Source organism: Epinephelus fuscoguttatus, linkage group LG14 (assembly GCF_011397635.1).
Source record: "Epinephelus fuscoguttatus linkage group LG14, E.fuscoguttatus.final_Chr_v1".
NCBI lineage: Eukaryota > Metazoa > Chordata > Actinopteri > Perciformes > Serranidae > Epinephelus > Epinephelus fuscoguttatus.
Window position 1 is genome coordinate 23,476,984 of NC_064765.1, and position 15,759 is coordinate 23,492,742.

Below are 15,759 nucleotides of genomic sequence, written 5' to 3' on the forward strand. Positions count from 1 at the left end.
CACTGTGTACACAACACACACGCATACAAACACACACACACACAAAGGCACATGCACACAAAGAGTTTACCTCAGTCCCATTTAGGAGCCTGTGCTTATTCTGTCCATTATTCAGGCCAACATGCTTTAGACCATTTCCTTATTGTCATCATGCTTTTTAATTAGAGCGGAGTGGGAACTGGTAAATGGGGGACCATACCTCAATAGTTCAGCCTTCCAGAGACTCAGGGACAAAAGGGGCATTTTTCAAGGTCTAAACCCACCCTCCCCTCATATGCACAGCCATCTCTAAGTCCCCAGCCACCCTTGAGAGGGAAGCACAGCCTTCCATGTGCATAAAGTTGAAATAAACTGCAGTCTGTATTTTCATTGGGGAAAGTGAACCCAATTTACACGCTGCTCCATTGGAGATGAGCACTCTAGCGTACCCTAGCTGGTAATCTTGCCCAGATTCCCCCTTTGTGTCCTGCATTATTGTTGAAATAAATAACCTTTCACTGCAATCAGTGTGGGGATCTTCACTTAAATTATCGCCCCACAGATAGCTCACTCATGATCTGCTTCTATATCCATTAACTATCCGGGAAAGTGATTTATTGGTGAAGGGTAAGAAAAAAGGAATGAGGAGGAAGGCGAAGGAGTCGGTTTGGTTAGACAATAGTGCCCTCTACTGTTTGTAAGGTGGATCGCTCTGACAGAGGGAACCACTGTGGGAACTGGCACTGATAACATCTTCAATACTAATGTGCTGATAAAGTTTTGTCTTCTGACCTAAAACCACTTTGTATGAGCCTTTAAATGTGGTCATCTTGAATTACGATGACCACACTGAAGCTTGAAGACACCTGCAGCTGAAAAGAATTAAAGGGGCAATTCATGCAATAAATAAACAGATCCAGATCACACATAAAGCCTCAGAAAAAACCAATACAATCCTCTACTGAAGCCACCAAACACACAGAGCTCAAGTACAGTTCAGATTGAAGTATGGGCATGGACACTGTGCCCTCTCTCAGCAACAATCCAAGCCAGGGCTCCAGTACCTAACCCCCCCTTCATCCCTCCATCCCCTCCTCCGCAGTCCCTCCTTCCCCACACTCCTGTGATGTGTCGTTACACGCTCGGCTGGCTCCTCTTCCATGACAGACTGTTACTTCCTGGAGCGGAAACGCATTTGATTGTTAACATCTGGGCCATTACAATTGCAAACTAGGGCTCTGTACATCAATCAGGAAGTGATTTCAAAACAAAGAGACCGTCCTCCAATCAATCTATTGGGAAGCGGGGGCATTACATGCTCCTGTAATCCCGGCTAATTAGCGGGATAATGGGAATGAGATTTATGAATCTGCTGAGGAGAGTGGAGGTGCGAGGGCACACTCAAATTAGCAGGGATGCACGCCAGCAAGGGCTGCAATAAGGAGGATGTGCTGTTGGTTTTTATCAACTTCTTGCTGCCTGGCCACCTTTGGCTCGGTGTCACTGTGAAGAGAGCATCACAGGCTAATGTACAGGCACTGTGTACGGCACTGTTACAGTACACCAAATCTCTGTAAAAAAAAAAAAAAAAAAAAAAAAGGAGTTAAACTTTGTGTTTGCATCCACCAGAGGAACATTTTCAGTTTCTGGTATTTGACCAAAAAAGGAATAAAGGTAGAACATCAGAATTACTAAAATCCTCTGAGAAGAGCAGACTCATTGGACGTATCTTCTATTTGTGGATGTTCAGCTTTGGTTTCTTTCCTTACTGGCTCCCAATCATTTACCTACCATGGGAAGCCTTCATATGGATTTTTATGTCATGGCACCTCCTCTGTCCCGCCCCATCCCACCCAGCATGTGCACCCTTTACACCTAAAATGACACCACTGTTATCTGTTTTGCTTCATTTCAACAAACTTATAAAACAAATGACACTAATATGCAACATATATGAACATCAAGATCAAGTACTATAACATAAGAACATTCTGAAGCAATCGGGAAAAAAGGAGGCAGTTTTATCCTATTTAAACAAAATTAATTTAAATCAACAGATAAAGAGTGAATTATTGACACTGACAGTTGTTTCCATGACTTGTTTTTCATGCCAGGGATAAGAAAACAAGCTCGCACAGACATAGGTGTTGATTTTTTGGTGAATGCACGGGACATGTCAATATTTAGAATATGTGCAAAAATTGATTTTTATTTTGACAAAATTTAAGACATTTCCACCATAACTTGATGCTGAAAGAGTACAAATTGGTGCAGAAAGTGTTTGATGTTCAGATTTCCTGGTAAAGGACCCCTGAACGCCCTCCTTCATATGTGTCTCCTCCCCAATGTTCAAACAAAACCTATGTACACAGATATGATGTTAGAGAAAGTAACAGCCACAGATTGTGAAGTTAAATATGGATATGTGTCCCACAAGCGGTAATTTGTTTAATCAAATTATGTCCAGTAAATAAAAAAGAAATTTAAAAAATCCTTTAGCACTCTTGGTCCATCCTTAGGGTACCCCAAAGTGCCATGGAACCCACTTCAGGAACCATAGATGTCGATCAGTCTTCATGTGACAACACTATGATTTTGCATGTCATACAGCATCCTGTTGGCTTGTATAAAATCACCATCAGCTGTGACCCCTAAACTTTCCTATTTTCATCCAAAACAGACAAGGCAAAAAACAGAAAACAGAATCTTCACCATTCATTCCTTTCCCACAATTATTTGTGCTAGAGTAAATGATGGAGTGTATGTACAACACTGACTGTGTGCCAGCATGTGTGAGGCAGTGCATCCCTGGAGGTGGCTGCCTCGGTGCCACCCTGAAGCATCTTCCTCCCCAGCGGCCCCAGGCCTGACCTTGCCCGCTGGCGGGGGACATCTCCCATTAAAGCAGCGCATTGTGATAAGGCCATTTCTTTTCCTTCAGCATCCCTTTAATGTCATCCCTGAAATATGAAGTCATTAAGCGATATTAAAACAGTGCTGACAAACTAATTAACAGAAGACATTATACGGGATGGGCTCGATTAATCCGCTTTAATTGCTCTTTTAAATGGGGGCTCCAATTAAAATTAATAAAGATTTACTGGTGATCACACCAAACTACACCAAGAAGTGGTTGTCTGAAGGGCAGCCTAAAGTCAGCGGCCTCCGTTCTCAAGTTGCACTCCCTATTGCTCCCTGCGCCCTCCCGGAGTGAGCCTGCCAAAAAGCCTGTATCTATGAGCAGGAGATTAAACAGAGGGACTGTCCCAGTGCTCCCAGTCCCCCAGCTGCTTTTGTCTCCAGATCAGTGGTGTTTGATCCTGCCTTTGTCTTTCCAGGACCCTGCTAAGGACACATTTGCTTATTTCCCCATTAATATCACACACACACACACACAAACACACACACACACACACACACACACACACACACACACACACACACAGGCCATGCTTTTTTAAACCACAAATGTATAAAATAGGATGTTGACAATTATAAATAATTTCACAGTGTCCACATCCCTGAAGAGAAAACTGAGCTGTGTTGAAGAACCCCAGAGCAGAGGTTCAGTTTCTACACAGTGACAAGAGCACCCCTGTGTGGAGACTTGAGTACACAACAGAATCTTATGCTGCATATTCAATGGCTTTAAACAGTCATTTATAGAGTAGATTTAATTTCAAAAGAATGCTGGTGATTGTCTTAACTGTGAAAAGCTATTTATATTCAGCAAAGAATATCAAACTTACACTGTTACAGATGAATCAGTTGAGTCTGAGGTGAGCTGAGCTGTGTGTATTACAGCAGAGATTCACTAGATGATGCTGTTACCCTTTTCTGTTCCTCTACAAGAGCTCAGCACAACAGCTTTATTAAAACCTGTATTCCTTTTTTAATAAATGTGCCTCTCAATGAGGGTAAAAGCATAACAAAGCATCTGTTTAAACTCTGTGTTCTTGTTTGAATTTTATGACGTCCTGTCGCCTTTCGCTTTTCATTTCATCTTCATTACAAAGCACGCTGCGCTTTATCTGAGACCCTCCAACACAGAACATAATTTCATATCGCGCTGTTTAAGTTGAAGCCTTGTCAGCCAGAGGCAGTCGCTAACAAACTGGAGGTATTTTTCTTTGTTTTCTTTCATTATATCAGAGGTGACCAAGTCTTGTTCAGAAAATGTTACACAACAAATTAATTTGAGCGAAGCACTTTGGTTCAACCAGAGGCATTTTAATTGAGTTGAGAATGTAAATCCATTTACTGAAGAAGACAGATCTAATTGAAAAGAAATATCTATTAAAAGATTAGTGAGGTTTATTGTCTCCAGTCTTTGTCATCAGCCAATTCAACTAATGTTTTAATTTCCTTAATGTTATCATTTCTGATGTAATTGGTGCTTGGGTGCCTAATTGGTTTTCCTATTAAATGTTTGGTTTTTGCACAGTGACAAATGTAATCTCACACAGTGACAAGAAACTATTTATAAAAGTGGTCCATGCTGTTGTGCAGTCATGTCTTTTTATTTTAAAGGCACCTTGTCGCCTTTTTGTTCAAGTTTAAGGGATAAAATTACCCCAAAACATGCAAATTTTACTGATGTGCTAAATACTTTAAAATGATGTTGTGATTTTAATTCATCACGTTTAATTCACTGCCGGGATTCGTCCGGTTTACACTAAGCCCAAGGCATCCAAAGTAGCTCATCTGTGATTTTTGTGACATCACCATACTTGTGTGTGCATGTGCTTGTGTGTTTGGGTGCTTGTGTGTTTGCGACTGGCGTGCTTTGAGTGGGTGCCTGGAAGAAAGAGTCAACGGGTTTGTGGAATTTTGCTTCGGTGGCACAACTGCGATATGAGGTCACCTCGGGCGTTAGTCATTAGGAGGGAATGCATTGTGGCTGTTTTTAAGACATGGCGGTTGTCCGCATCCGCACCGGCCACACAATGAATGCAGGCCTTAGAAAGTTGACTTGAATTGGCTTCGGTGAACAATGTGAACAGCATAGTTTGGGGGGCATTTAACAGCTGGCTGCTGGACGTGGATTAGAGGCACCTTAGGGGCTCGGCACGGGCTCACAGTATTTTCACGGGGGGGAGTTAAACATTAAAAACAAAGCATTTACCTGGTGCGTCTTCTTTAAAACATGTTAATTTCATTATTACTGCCAAAGAAACCCACATCACACAAGTTCTATATTATAATTTAGTGCATCTTTAATTTCAATAATCATCCAGTACAATGTCTGTGAATGAAATATCTGAAAATGATTGTACTTTACATGATCTTTATACATGATAATAAAACCCATAATAGCCACTTGCATTATTTCCACATGCACATTCTGTCAAGCTAAAAGTATACAACATAATCATGGAACATTTTGCAACAAACAACAGCAGCTCATGTACATTTACACAACACACACACACACACACACACACACAAACACACACACACACAAAATGGAATTAAAAGCAACTAATACTGACAGTAATGCCAAAAAACTATTTCAGTTAAGCTAAATCAAGCTACACTACAGTTTCATGAAATCAAAAAAGATTGATAACACATTGTAAACAGTTTTTACACACCTACAAACTCAGTAACTCTAAATGTTGAGGCAGATAATACGAGAAAACACTAAACAATAGAATAAACCACAACAGCATTAATATTTATCGATGATTGCTTGTCGGTAAAAGTAGAACATACAGCATTTTAGACTATAGATAGCTTATCAATATTTCAAATGATGTGACTGTGTGTGTTTTTACAGGTCTACAAAATGATTAATTATCCAACATCTACATTTCACCTCACTAAAATGCACTACAAGAAAGGATGAAATAATACTGTCAAGTGACTAACTCCAGCTCCTTCACTGTTACAATCCTCCACTTCAGCCTATAAATAGGAGGATGTCTTGAACTCATCGGGGACGTCGCTGTCCAGTTTACAGATCACCTTGTATATGGCCTTTTTCCAAGAGGGGTCTGAATCTTTGGTTGCAGAAATGGCACTGTAAAACTCGTGCAAGGTGATCTCAGCAACCTCCAGGAATCTGTCTGGAACCTGTAACAGAGGAGAAAAGTGGATACCTGTAAGTGAAATCAATCAAGTAAGAACCATATTAGTCTTCATATAATGTTGTGTTACAAGCATACTGAACAATCTGTCTTCAGATTTCTCAAAGTCGAAAACATATGAAACGAAGACCTGTAGCGCAATTCTTCAAACACTCAAACTGATGAAAGGGAGCGCATCTCTTTGTTCTCTGCACACACACACAATAAATGCAACGCTGCAATCATTAGCTTTCATTTAGAGGCCTCTTTGATTAGCTAGTCTTTTCTTGAACCTAAACTAACTACAGGGAGTCTACCCAGCGCTGTCAGGGCCAGTCAACAAAGCGTGATTATGAATCCCACCAGGAATATGGCAGAGGCTGAAGATTAAAATGATTTGACTTCAGATTGAGATGCTTAGGTTTTGGCATAAACGTGGTTAAGGATTTAGAGTTGCTAAAGTTGGGGTAAGACTGGGAGCGACCCATGACTACAGCAGGACCCATTAAAATGCATCAGATGCAAGGGATGCTGGGAGAGAACCGCCCTGCAGCCCTTGTTTCCCATCCACTGGCCAGTTAACACAACAGTTGTTGGCATAAGTTATTTTTCTTTCCCTTCATCTCCTGACACAAAAGCATCCCTGGGAAAGGAATGTCTTGGTCCCAAGGTAAAGAAAACGGTCCCGTCCCTTTCCCACCAAACGGCCTTCTCCCTCGGAATCCACAGCGTCTTTCTCAGCATTCCGCATCAGTAGCAATCTCGGTCTCGCTCAGGCGTACTGGTCCTCTAATCCTGAGTTGTTTTAGTGGGATTTTGCGGCTTCCTCTTCCCACAGTTTGATAAAGCATCACTCTGGAGTTTAGATAATGGCTGTAAAGGCTGGCCAGCCACAGGTGCAGTGTGACACACAGGTCAGCTGACAGGAGGGCATACTTCAGCAGGTTAGTAACTGCTGTAAAGAATGCGTCAACAGCAATGCTTTTAAAGAATAATTGGACATTTTGGAGAAAAATACACTTACTCACTATCTGACAGAGTTAGATGAAAAGACTGATACCACTCTTATGTGCGTCAGTTCAGTATCAAACTGCAGCCGGTAGCCTAGCTTAGCATAAAGACTGGAAACAGGGGGAAAAGCTAGCCTGGCTCTGTCTGAAGGTAACAAAATCTGCCAAAAAGCATCTCATTTGTTAAGTCCGTGCAACAGAGCTGGTTCTACCAATTAAGCAATATCAGCACTTAGGGCCCTCTGGTCTAGCAAAGAGAAACAATAATGAAATAAAACAAGAACTGACAATATTTTGTGCCATTTTTGCCAACAAATAGTGTCAAAACAATAAGCTCAGAGGCAAGCAAATGGATCATTTAGGCAGTCAGTCAGTAATTTGACAAACATGTTGGAAACTAGCACTCTCTGGATTTTGTAGTTTTAAAAAATGCAATTTTGTGGTTTAATTAGATATGATAAATTAAACAAAATGAATGAACAAAACTAGGACAAAAGTCAACATAAACCGGAATATGTACCTTCACAAGCTATTCTTTGACAGTTTGCCAGTACTGCAGCCCATAATTGAATTTACATAGAAAAAATAAACATATGTGGTTATATATGTATATGATAGATAGACTTTTATAAATATTCATGGTGTTGGGGGTAACAGACAATGCTGCATTTACTGTGGTCTATTAAGAGAAAGTGTTGCTGCAATTATGTGTGTTTAAAAATAATATTTACAATACATGAGTTGGTTCAGTGCCATGTTAACACCCTACAATGAGGGGGCCCCCAAAGCAAATCCAGCGTAGGGCCCCCAAGACTTTATGGCTGGCCCTGGCTCGTGATAATAAAAACAAATTAAAAAAACAAACAAAACAAAAACATATTATATGTTTATTAGGGGGCTCTTGAGGCACTGGACCTTATTACCTTCGGACAGAGCCAGGCTAGCCGTTTCCCCCTGTTTTCAGTCTTTATGCTAAGCTAAGCTAACCAGCTGCCGGCTGCAGCTTCATACTGAACTGACAGAAAGGAAAGTGCTGTCAATCTTCTAATCCAACTGTCTGCCAGGAAACAAAAAAGTGCATTTCCCTGAAATGAAAGTTTTGCTTTAAGATGTAGTTTTTCTAATGTATTTTCTCTCATTAGCTAAAAAAAAAAAAAAAAAGTTATTAGTGGATTACCCTGTGAAGCAGGGATGGAAAACAGTACTGAAAATATGTTCTAATTTAAGAAAACATTGCTCATCTGTCCCACAGCATATGTACAGCAGTTTCCTTTTGACACAACCTCATGAGCAAAAATCAGCTGGAATTATCTCGATGCAACCAACACAAACCGCAACATAAAAGAGGAATGACTCATGAGTGGCACTTACGTGGAAGTCATTGGCTTTATTGTAGTGCATGTTCAGTGCCCGGAACAGCTCTGAGTCCCTGCTAACTGTAATGTCTTTGACATCCTTGATGCCGTCAACAATGGCCTGGCGGGCAAACTTCTCCATCTGGATGTAGTAGAACTCCCTGAAGTTACTGAACCACTTGATCAGCTGAGAAGTGATGCAGCGGTTGAACTGGAAATGAAGAGAAAGACAGCATTTGACTTTATGCCATTCATAAGTTCACAGCAGATTGACAACCATAGCCCCTGCATTGAGAGAAAACTCTGTCCATCTGAAGCGTCCTTGAGCAAAACAAAGAATCCCTACAAGCTCCAGAAGTGCTTTTCTGACCTTTGATCTCTCTGTGAAGAAGGCAAATGAAAGCACAGATCATCCCTTTCAGGATAAATGGAAACTGTAATTTCAGAATTCAATTTTAGACTTTAATGAGAACATACCGAAATTAAAAAAAAATATTAATCTTCCATGCTTTTCAATTAAAAATCAAATGGCCGTCTGAAGCTTTGGCATTAGCCTCCCTCTCCATAATTGACTGAAAACCTGCGTTTGGTACCTGTAGGGCAAAATGCCACCAAATGGTCTGTCACTCTACGCGACATTAATTGCTCTGAGCTTTTCCCACCAATGTCCGGGGTGAAAAAACATCTGTCAGGGCTCTGTATTTCTAAACTCAGTCTTGACATTAGTCTTGTTATTCTATCTCCTCATCCAGAAAGACAGAAAAAAATGCCTAAGGGCTGGGCAGGCATCAAAGACGCTTCTTCTCTCTGGTGTGGTGGGTGAGAAAGCGGCAGCGTAAGGACAGAAGGAAGCTTCCCTCTCATTGACTCGGGCTGATAGGATGGAATCAGACACTGGGATTAGGTGCTCTTTTGTCCAGTGCCACTTCCCACCACAGGATTGTAAGCAAGGAGGAGACGTTCGCAGGGCTGCAGCAACAGCATCCTCCCCCCTGACCCCAGGGGTCAGAGCAGATTGTGAGGCAGGGGCCCGCACTGGCTCGGAGAGAAGTGGAAGGAGAGAAGATAGCTAGGATAGGATAGGATAGGATAGGATAGGATAGGATAGGATAGATGTAGGAAAAAGTAGAGAAAATGTGAGGGCAGGCGGGAGAGGAGGTATGAGCAGGAGGTGATAATATAACCAGGAAGGATGTGTTGTTCGTATTAGAGAACACTAAAAAGAAGAGATAATAGGATGAATGAGAAGAACCCACAACAGGAGACAGATAAGGAGACAAGAGAGAGGACAAAAAGAGGACACAGAAGAGGAGGCATGACACGAGCCCAAGGCCAAAATACACAGGATGTTGTGTTTAGGGCCAGCTCATCACCGCTTGTGCTGCCGCGCAAGTCTCTAATACCAACTCTCTGTTGACACTCAATAGCAATGCCTTGCCTACAGAGTCCTTTGTCACTCCATTTGCTGACTGGAGTGGCTTTTTTAAAGAGAGAATGCCCCTGTATCTCCCTCTGCCCCCAGGACATACTAGCAGCTCAGTGGCTTTGTTATTTAAACCCTCTGCGTTTTTGTTTCTCTCCTCCGACACACTGCTGATTTTTCTGTCCCGAACACACAGTGACAAGTAGATACCGTGGAGTCAAACGCAGGACAAACAATACTGCAGGTTGTTTGACACGTTGAATAAAAATAAAAAATGAGCTTTTTTTTGTTTGGTTTTTTTTTTTTAACATATTCAAGAAAAAAAATTACCTTGACATCAGGGAAGAAGGTTTTCAGCACGTTGGAGCTGGGGTAGCGGGTGTAGAAGAACATTAGCTTTGCCTTCTTCAGATGGCTCGGGGTGAGACCCTCCTGGATGTTCACATTTACGTTAAGGCAAAAAAAAAAAAAAAACATAACCTGACAATTAAACACAACACACAGCATACAGTCCCATGCAAAGCGATAGCAGGCCGGAGTATTGTGTTGCCTCAATCTTCAGCTAAATTGAATTTCCCTAAAGAACAGCTCGGCATTAACCAGGGAGTCAATAATGACCCTAACATGTGCTTATTGGCAAAACAGAATTACGAATTAGATTAGGGATTTTTAATTAGAGAGCAAAGCACTTCATGCCTGGCAGTTAAGACAGCTTGTTGTGAAATGTTTGGAAAAAAGGAGCTGATTTTTGGATATAATTAAGTTGATTTAAAGACGACATATGTTGCGGAAAAATATACAGAAGAAATTGGAGAAAAAAGCAAAATGGTAAAATGTAATCCTAAAAAGTTTTTTCTAAGAAATGTGGTATAAAATAATTGAAATAGTGTCGCTCATCACATATTACACATATATTTCCTTTGTTGACAACATTAATAAATTCAACACCTTCTCAAGCCTTCCCCCTGTGGCAATGAAGATGCTCAGGAGCATTTTCCTCTGTAGTCCACCACCCTGCCTTAGGTCATAATATTTCCTTATCAGGTCACCACGCCATACATTTATTAGGGACCCCTACCTTTGAAATATGGAAGTTTGGATGAAAGATTTATGTGGCATTGTTCAAAGAGAAGCCGAGCTCTTTGCTCTGTAAAGATAAAGCGAACCCTGAGAGGCACCACATAATATGCCTCTCTAATGCTTCTACGACAAGAGGATGAACAAAACTGAACACCTCTGTGACAATTTTGGGACCTATTTTAAGATCATTTACTTTGTAATGCGAGCGATTGTAAAGATTTATTTCAATTAACATAGGCAAAGAATGATGAAATGTAGATATTAATGGGATTATATTGATTGTGGGTGTCAGCAAACACGTCATTTTAAAAAACAAATAACACTTTTTTCCATGCAACAACTTATCACAGAGGGAGTTCCTATGAGGCTTAAAAAATGCTATCTTACATTGTATTTCCATCGTGTACATTCTGACAAAGGTACCCAACAACAAATGCTCAAGACAAGAGCTCAAGTGTTATGGTTGGGAGGCACTTTTGGTTTCCACCAGCACTCAGATGTGACCTTTTAGATGCACCCCTATCACTCTGATGATGGAGAAATAGATCCTGCACCTTTTCAAGTCTGAAAAAACGACGCTTCCTGAAACAGAAACCGATGCTTTCTCTGCCTTTGAAAAATTGGCTTTTGTTCCTGGCAATTCTTATCAAAGCCTTGTATTCCTTTTTATTTGTCTTTTTCTAAACTTAAAGTCATTACTCTGCTCAGATTAAAGAAGACGCTATAATTTTCTATGGGGTTAGCAAGATCAAAGAAAAAATTCTCCTTGAAGTTTGTTACTGGAACTGCCCATGCTGCAATGAAGCTCAACCAGCCATTGTTCAAATGGAAGAGCTGAAATACAGAGAGTTTGTATAAAATAAAAAGGTAAATACAGTATAAGATATTATCAAACATACCCTGCTGGTATGGAATAGTAATGGAATAGTACAGAATAATATGATGTGACATCAAAGTTTTATCTGCAAATTTGTCTTGAGAAAATAAAATAAATTTATAATAAGATGTCATTCTATAAGAGCTGATTTTCATTTTACACTGCACTTTCAGCCCACATATAATAAAAACAAACATCTGACATCTTGCCTCTATTTTTTATCATCATTATTAAACAATAAAGTTCTCAATCCTGCATCAAGAAAAGGCAAAAAGCAAAGCAGCTCTGACTCAGAATATTTCTATAAGTGAAAGGATATGTTGAGTGACATGTAGGGGTTTCGTTCAGCCATGCTCTGCAGTTCACCACACTCGATCTTGACGTGAGGGAGGCACAGATTGTCAACCGTCACCGCCCCCAGGGTGGAGGGACGAGGGTGGTGGCCGAGGTGGCTGGATGTCACCTTGGACCTCATGGCGATGGTGTCCCAGGGCAGGTCCACTGAGTCTGGGGAGGTCCTGTCCATTGATGGGGGCATGCAAGGGAGACCCCCGAAGTTGGAATGGGGCCCGTACTTAAGGAGATGCTCGAGGATCTGACTGTCATGCAGAGGGGTGCTGTAATTGAACTGAAATGGTGTCTGGTGCACAGGGTAGGGCCTCTTCACTGTCGGGGTGACAGAGCTCAGAGGGGCTACTGCCGGCTTGCGGACCACCAGTGACAGCGCCTCCGTCTGGTCCTGTGGGCTTTGAGCCTCAGAGCTTTCATAATACTCCAAAGAGCGGGGTTTCACTGCGGCCTCCTCAGCCTGGGGCTGTTCCTGGTTGGAGCTGGCCTGCTGGCTTTTCCTGTCTGCACTCATGCTGATCTGCATCTCTGGAGATGAGCACATGCGCTGCTGGGGGGACATGTCCAGCCCTGTGGAGGACGCCTTCTTGAACACCCTGTCCACACAGTCATTCACAGCCCTCGAGAGCTCCTGCTTCAGGGTTTCCTGCAGGTTCTGACTTTCTCTCTGGTGTAACAGATAACCAACGACTTTCATTTGGTCCTTACAGTCTGCAGTCACTCTGCTATTCTTCCTCTCAAAATCATCTTCAGTGCTTACATAGAGAGACTCTGTGCTTTCTCCCAGGGTGTGGTGCTCAACGGCGACTTCGGCCTCATCTCTGTTGTTGTGTTCAGTGTCTTCCTGGTTGTAAACTTGAAGGAACTTTTCCTGGAGCTGACGCAGGAGCCTTTGCATGCTGTGGAGCTGCTCTTTGAGTTTGTGACACTCCTCATCCTTGCTGTTGCAGTTATCACTACTGCTGCTTCCGGGTCGTCTGCTTGCAGGTCCTCCAACACTGTGTTCCTGATGCTGAGGCAGTCGCTGCTTACGTTTGTTCTCCCTGTACGCTTCTCTGGCCTCCCTGGTGTCTCTCCCATCTGTGTCAGACCTCTCACTGTCTCCATGCTGCCTGCTGTTGGGAGAGCCCGCCATGACCCTGATAATGTTCTCTACTCTGGCTCTTTTGGCCTGCAGGTGGTCAGTCATGGGATGCTCCCCCTCCGGGCTGGCTCCTGTGGAAACATGTCCACTGGGAGAGGCAGCCTCCACCGTGCTGTCCTTTGAGGAGACGCTGCACTGGTCCTCCTGGCCGGAGTCAGCTGCAGTTGTGCTGGATAGGTAGAAATGGCTTTCATCTAGTGCCCTCTTGCTGTGGATCGTCTTGCGGAGGAGTTGAGAGATGATGGATCCGCTGGAGTACGAGGCCAGAGGCTCGTCATACATGTTTCTGCGGAAGCAAGGCAACATGACGTCAGGTTTTTCGTCCTCTAGGCAGCCTTCGCTTGAGTTGTGCATGTTCTGGTCGGGAAGACTGAGGTTCATGCTCAATGAGAGAACTGGCTGAGGGCTTCGGCTGCACACGTTGCACAGTCAGAGTTATGTGAAATGCAAGAAATCTGAAAGACAGAAAAAATGAGACACAGTTAAGACAATAAATAGTGAGAAAAAACATTTTAAAATAAGATAACAATGTAAAGCCTTTTATTGTTTTAAAATCCTAGACATGTCATTTTTATACTGCTTATTGTGTATTTTATATTTTAAAATAAAAAAAGACATCCTAGTGTTTTTTTTTAATTTCAGATAAACAGTTGCACGGTACATAGCAAAGATAAGGTGTACTCATATTTAAAATGATCACACTGATCTAACAGATATAACCTTCACAGGTAATTCTGTCATTTTGTGAAAAAAAAGAAACTGAAATTACAATAGTGATTGTAAAATATCTACATTAACAAGCAAATGTACAATTACTGTTACATATGATAAAAAATCAAAGCACCCTACATAATTTTCAAGATCCTCAGTTCTGTAAAAAAAAAAAGAAAAGAAAAGAAAAAGGAGAAGAAGAAGAAGAAGAAGAAGAAGAAGAAGAAGAAATCCTTGATCTTAAGCAATAAGGGAGTGCGCTCTTTTGTGTCATTTCATCTTAGGGGTTGTAATAATGGATATCACAGAGGATAAAAAGAGCAATTGTAACATAGCATGCCCAGCTTCTGAAAGCCAGAGACCACGCACAAGAAACGGCTCTGTGTATACATTATTTACAAAAGAAAATATCATGAAAACCTCTTTAATTTTTCTTGTTTTTCATCTTAAGGAATGATCAAGAGACGGTCTTCAGTGGTAAAAAGTAAAACACTCAATAACCTGATTCTACGGACACTGACTTCATTCCCTTTAAGTGTTTATTTTATAATATTTTTTGTGCTGTAACACGTTAACTCACACAACCGGCTGCAAGTGCTGTTGTTAAACTAATTAAAAATACCTGTGTATGTACAAATGGAACAGATGAACAGATTCCACTTTTTATTTCTGTATCAGTCCCACATATATTCTGATTTCTTACTTTTGATAAAATTAAAAATTCTATCAGAAAGACTTTAAGGAGAAAATGTAAACAAGCAGATTCACTTACTTATACCACAAAGCAAAGTTTGAGACAATTTAATTCTCCTATGATTTGTGAACAGAAGGAGTCATTTCAATGTTTCATTTATGTTTCATTTACTCTTCACAGGCAGGTGAAAGCATGACTGCCTGACGACCACAACATTTACCACAATTTTGAACTCATTTGTAAATGAAACTTTATAAACTACACATAATCATAACAAGCAAACCAAGTATTTTTTAGTTATAAAAACTGAAACATTCATTTAACACTCAATAAACACTTTGACTCAATTAAAAACTCACCAAACGTGATTACAGTTCTCAGCTGTCCTGTGAAAGCAAACGTGTCAAAAGCACTTCTCATGAGAAACCACTAAACTGAAGTGATGAGTTATGAAGCGGTGTGAGCTGCAGGCATGCACTTTGTCACACTCCCACGGGGCTGCATTTTAACCACGGTTCACACAGAGACACGGTGAGCGGCAGTGATGGGACCTTACCTGTTGCGCTGGGACGTGCTGCCGTGCTGATGGCCTGCGCAGACTGTGAGTTGGACAGCAGGAGAGTCGAGGCATCAGACAGACGGAGCTGGGGCGTGGCCATGTGAATGCAATGAGGTGCTGCATCACCCACATAATGTCAAGAGGAGGAAAGTATTTGTAAGGTGCAGAAGGGATATTTATACTGGTTAAAAATGTGGGTTTCAAGACTACTTAGTTACCGAAATAGCAATGGCGGAGGCAAATTGAAAGCATGCGTGACACCAATATTCACACTCCATAATTCAGTTTCACCTATAACTGTTAAATGTATGCATAGGTGTAGATTGTGATGTCGTCAAAGGACAACAGAACAGGTGCATTAGGTGCTTCTCCCAATAAAAACCTGAAAGTAGCAAAGGATTTTGACATAATTAAAGATTTACACCCTAAATTGATGCAGAAAAGCCACAAATTGGGGTATAAAAATCACTAGAATGGAGAAAATTCAGTGTTTGATGCTCATCATTTTCAG

The 15,759-nt window shown here is 41.4% G+C and overlaps 1 protein-coding gene across 1 annotated transcript; it reads right to left on the reverse strand.

The window, feature by feature from the left end:
- Positions 1–5,194: 5,194 nt before the first annotated feature.
- On the reverse strand, positions 5,195–15,072 carry prox2 (prospero homeobox 2). Its single transcript, XM_049596009.1, has 5 exons — positions 15,049–15,072; positions 12,112–13,739; positions 10,166–10,273; positions 8,429–8,623; positions 5,195–6,054 (listed from the first exon to the last, which is right to left on the reverse strand). The coding sequence occupies exons 2-5, from the start codon at positions 13,663–13,665 to the stop codon at positions 5,887–5,889; spliced, it is 2,025 nt and encodes a 674-aa protein (XP_049451966.1). The 5' UTR covers positions 13,666–13,739; positions 15,049–15,072; the 3' UTR covers positions 5,195–5,886.
- Positions 15,073–15,759: the final 687 nt, after the last annotated feature.